Source organism: Onychostoma macrolepis, chromosome 12, assembly GCF_012432095.1.
Source record: "Onychostoma macrolepis isolate SWU-2019 chromosome 12, ASM1243209v1, whole genome shotgun sequence".
Lineage (NCBI taxonomy): Eukaryota > Metazoa > Chordata > Actinopteri > Cypriniformes > Cyprinidae > Onychostoma > Onychostoma macrolepis.
The window spans coordinates 20,584,998-20,589,687 of record NC_081166.1 but is presented as its reverse complement, the minus strand read 5'-3'; the positions used below and the strand labels follow the sequence as shown (position 1 = coordinate 20,589,687).

Genomic DNA, 4,690 nt, shown 5'->3' with positions numbered 1-4,690 from the left:
GCTTCAAAGAGCAGGACAACAAACCATACTGCCACCCCTGCTTCATCAAACTCTTTGGCTAAGGAGAGTGAGGAAAGATGATAAAGCAGATTACTCAGCTGCCATCCAGCCTTTCAAAAAAAAAAAAAAAAAAAACCTTGCCAAATATACATTGTATGGACACACCATTCTAATTAACAGATATAACTATTCTTAACTTTTCTTAATTTTAAAGGCGCACTATGCAAGATTTTCCCCCAAAAATAAAGTATAGATATGAAGTATAGTATAGTATAGTATAGTATAGTATAGTAAATAAATAAATCTCTTTAAATCATTACTTATGATCCACTAATGTGTGGTGGTGTTTGTGCATTTCTATGCTACAATCTTTTTACAAGATGCTGCTGCATGTGTTCTTGAGGCTGATACCATGTCAGGGGCATTGAGGAGCATTCTGGTCATGTTGTATGTATGGCCAAGTTTGAATACTATAATTAAACAAAACTAAAAATCCTGCATTGTGCACCTTTAATGCTCCACCATACAATGTTCTACATAGGTTCTGTGATGTGTTGCCATTTAGAACAAGATCGGGCTGTCTGTGAGGTCAGTGTCACGGAAAAACATGAGGATTCAACTGCAAGTAAACAGTTTATTAAACCAGCAGAGATCGGCTGCAAACAGAAATCAGTACGAGTGCAGGTGTAATTATCCACTGGTAGCGCAGACACAGAACTGAGTACAAACAGCCCAGGACAGGTATTCCAAAATGAGACAAAAGTAATGAGTCCAGAGCAGGAACAAGGAACCAGGCTGGGTAGAGAGTGCTTGCAGGATAAACTCCACTAACGACTTAAACGATCTGACAAAACATGGTAGAAAGAAAGGACATTAAATAGCAAGGCTGATGAGCCACATCTGCAACTGATCCGCAGTCAGCAGGGCAAGGACACACACAGGTTTGTCCTGTGGTCAAGTCTACACCAGACTGAGAAAAGCATTTTTATATTAACAGTGCTTTGTGCACAATATATTGTCTTGCTGTAATAGAAAAGGGCCCTCCTAAATTCTCTAGAATGTCACTGATTGGCATAGCTTTAATATTGACAAAATATAGGAATAGTCAAACCTGGTAATTATAAGGGGGTAAATTCTTTTTATTTTCCAAATTCTTCTTATTTTCCAAAAAGTGTTTTTGCCTTACTTTAAATCATAATGGAAACCTATAATTATTTATAATATTTTAGAGCTGTTGGGTGAAGAGGAACAAGCTACTACTATATGCAGTGAAATGTGTCATAGTAGCTTGAACAACAAATGAACCTTGAACTGAAAGGAGTTTGCATACCAAAAGAGAAAAGGACAGTACTGTAATAAAACCAGATCAGTATAGTTTATATAGTAATTGCATCACATTTGCTGTTCTTTGACTATGTTCACAAAACAATATTTATGTTGGTAACAGTGCCAAATCTCTAAAACAACTTTGGTCTATTTGCTCATTTTGGTCTATTTGCCTATAAATAGCTTAAAGAAGTTATAATAGTTTTAACCATATCTGATATGAATAGGTGTTGTTATGTCTTGTATCAGCATTGCTAATCTGTTATTTTAAAACAATTGTTTTCAACAAGTCAAAACAACAGCAGAATGAAAGCCTGTTCATAAGATGTATTTTTGGATATCTGTCTTTTATTAGTTATTGGGGAAGTTTTGATACTAGTGACTAATGACACTCTCACTGATAAGGCTATCACCTGTAACCATGGGCACAACTTCAGATTCATGAAACCCAAACAAAACAATGTTATTCTGCAGGTAACTTGAAATTACTTTACCTGTGAACACCACTTTCTTGTTCTTGCAATGCATAGTGTAAGGCTGTTTTTGAAAGCTGATCTTTAGAGAACCACCAGATGGCAGCATTTATGATATACTCCCTATTGTTAAAATAAATAAATAAATAAATACATACAGTATATACATAATTAGTGGAAAACCATAATTTAATAACATGAAAACAATACAATGTAATTGACAAAGAAAGATGATAGACATCGTGTTAAAGAATAAATGTAAGTTACTAGTGCTGAAAAAAGTATTCAATAATATGCACACAATTATTTGTCACTGGACACTCTTAAAACTGTTTTACTGTCATGCACTTACTCATTAGAATATATCAACCATCTATGTTTTGTTTTTTGTTTTTTTTAACACATTGGCTTCATACTGCATCTTAATATCACAGCATTTATTTTATTTTTATTTTTTACATATTGTCTATTCCAGCTGTCAGTTCGAAATCTTGTTTTTGTAAAGCTATATATTTTGATTTTGCTGTATTGCTTACCAAACAACCAAATAGTAAAATGGTATGTGTGATTGGTTATATTATTACTGTACAATATTCCCAAAGAAAATAAATTTCTTTATTCATTAACAAATTAAGCGGTAGACATTTTTGTTAGGACCCTAAAGATGCTATGCCACCTAGTTATTATCTTATGTGAACTGGCTACAAAATGCCTGTGTGGCAATGATTACACTTTTTTTCTTGTTAGATTTCCACAATGTATTTATTTAATATCTCAACACTCATTCACTCATATTTGTTGGATTTCCACAATGTATTTATTTAATAGCTCAACACTCATTCCCAATCATGTTTCTGGAGATCTACCTTCCTGCGTAGTTCAGTGCCAACCCTGTTCCAACTAACTAAGAATGATTTTGATCAGCATTTCAGTGCTCATAGAAGAGGGGATGGTTGTAACACGGGTCAATTGTAACAGACACTTGTAACTAATTTGAATAACATTTGGAATACAATTGCTTAAAAGAACTCCAAGATACAGACAGAAAAGTAAAAAATGTTACAGTTTTTCTGAATTGCTTTGAAACCATCACTTATATTCTCAAACCATTAAACACAAATCCAAATCTTTGAACTAAATTCACAGAACCCCTGACTCTTATGGCAAAATCAAAAAATTGCTTCAAAACCATTTCACCTGTAGTCAAAATCAAATAAAGCTTTCAAATCATACACATATTAGTCAATAATATATGCACTACAGATCATTCATTAGACATTAGAATTTCTAATTTCGCCGAAAATTCCGTGATGGGCTCACAGAAAAAAATCCGTGATGGGCTCACAGAAGTGATACCAATGTAAGTCAGTGACAGGCATCAGCCGTGCTCCACGCACGGAAACCCTTAGCATCAATATGCCGACCGATACTGGGAAATGTATCGTCATCATTATTGTTCAGAACTGGGTAGGTTTAGGGTAGGGGTTGGGTCAGGTACTCCAGTGAAAGTATAACTGCATCGGAGTCACTCTTTTTACGTGGTCCGATGCAGCGCTGGTGTTGAACCAGTGAATCCGTGCATGGACCACGGCTGATGCCTTCTGTGAGCCCATCACGGAATTTTCGGCGATTCCGTGATGTCACCACAGATTCGGGGTTAATTAAGTCCGTGAACATTACACGGAATTCTGTGAGATCAGGGGCAGACAGTGCTCTGCTGCTCCAGGACAGTTTTGAAAACCATTTCAGAGACATGTACTTAAATATGACTCATAACATATTACATGCATGTACAGTTTTAAGGCAGCTTTAATTGTCTTTTTGGTGACTTCATGATCTAACTGGCCACGATATTGCATGCACGTAGTTTATTTTGCACTTTGATATGAAATGATACAGGCTACAGCGCGCGGCAGAACGCGCTATGAGCACAGTACCGTATCTGTGCTCATTTGACTCGAACCTGGCGCTGAAGTGAAGTTGGAGCACGTGTCTGAAACATCTCCCGTTTGATGTGGTCGTAAAGACATTCTGCAACTGAATAAATGCACTTCTTGTCAAGAAAAAAAAAAAGTGACAGAAACAGCAGTTGTGGTGGCCAATCCTGGCCCCGCCCCGCATTAATTGCGTTAAATATTTTTAACACATTAAACTGACAAAAATTAAGCGCCTGCGTTAACACGCTAATTTTATTATATATATTTTTTATTACAGTTTTTCCTCAATTGCTAAAACACAATTTCTGAAACCTTGCTCCATTTTCTGAAACCATTAAACACAAAACCTCATCTTCCAGCATTATTTACAAAACCTCTGACTCCTCTCGCAAAATGAAACTTTCGCCTCAAAACAGTTTTACCTGTAAATCATAAACAAAGTGATCAAAATGATATACACTATCAAGCAGTCAGTAAACAATACACCAAAAAATAGAAAACACATTGTTGAAAACATATAGTTCTCAGGGATAAATTTTATCTAAAAACAAATTTAATATTTGTCCGTCATTGTCTTTTGATGAACGAAAACATGTTCTATCATAGTAGCTCAAAATTGATCAGAAATTACTACTCTGCTTTGCAATTTTTTTTTGTTCTTCCTACTCCTTGTACCCCTATTTTTACAGTACTGTACCCTGCATCTCACAAACTTGTCCTTTGTCTCTGTGATACTGTAATTCTTGTTCTTTGTTGATATGAACCTGCAACCAGTCAAAATCTACTGAGCAGTCAGTACTGTTAACAAATGGAAAGCACAATGTTCAGGGCCATACAATTTGTTCATTGTACAGTACACAGCCTACAATGCACTGTACTACAGTATACAATACTAAAAGGGACAAAAATCAAAGGAGTAGATATGTGATCGATTCCAACTCATTGTTGGGCTGG

At 35.7% G+C, this 4,690-nt stretch overlaps 1 protein-coding gene across 2 annotated transcripts in view; it reads left to right on the top strand.

Moving 5' to 3' along the window:
* Window positions 1–168, top strand: part of LOC131550862 (transforming growth factor beta-1-induced transcript 1 protein-like) — a 97,365-nt gene extending 97,197 nt beyond the window's left edge. For both annotated transcript variants that reach the window (XM_058793325.1, XM_058793324.1), the window contains one exon: window positions 1–168. This exon is cut by the window's left edge and continues 205 nt beyond it. In XM_058793325.1, the coding sequence (XP_058649308.1) occupies window positions 1–62 (62 nt within the window). In that variant the 3' untranslated portion in view covers window positions 63–168.
* The last annotated feature ends 4,522 nt before the right edge of the window (window positions 169–4,690 follow it).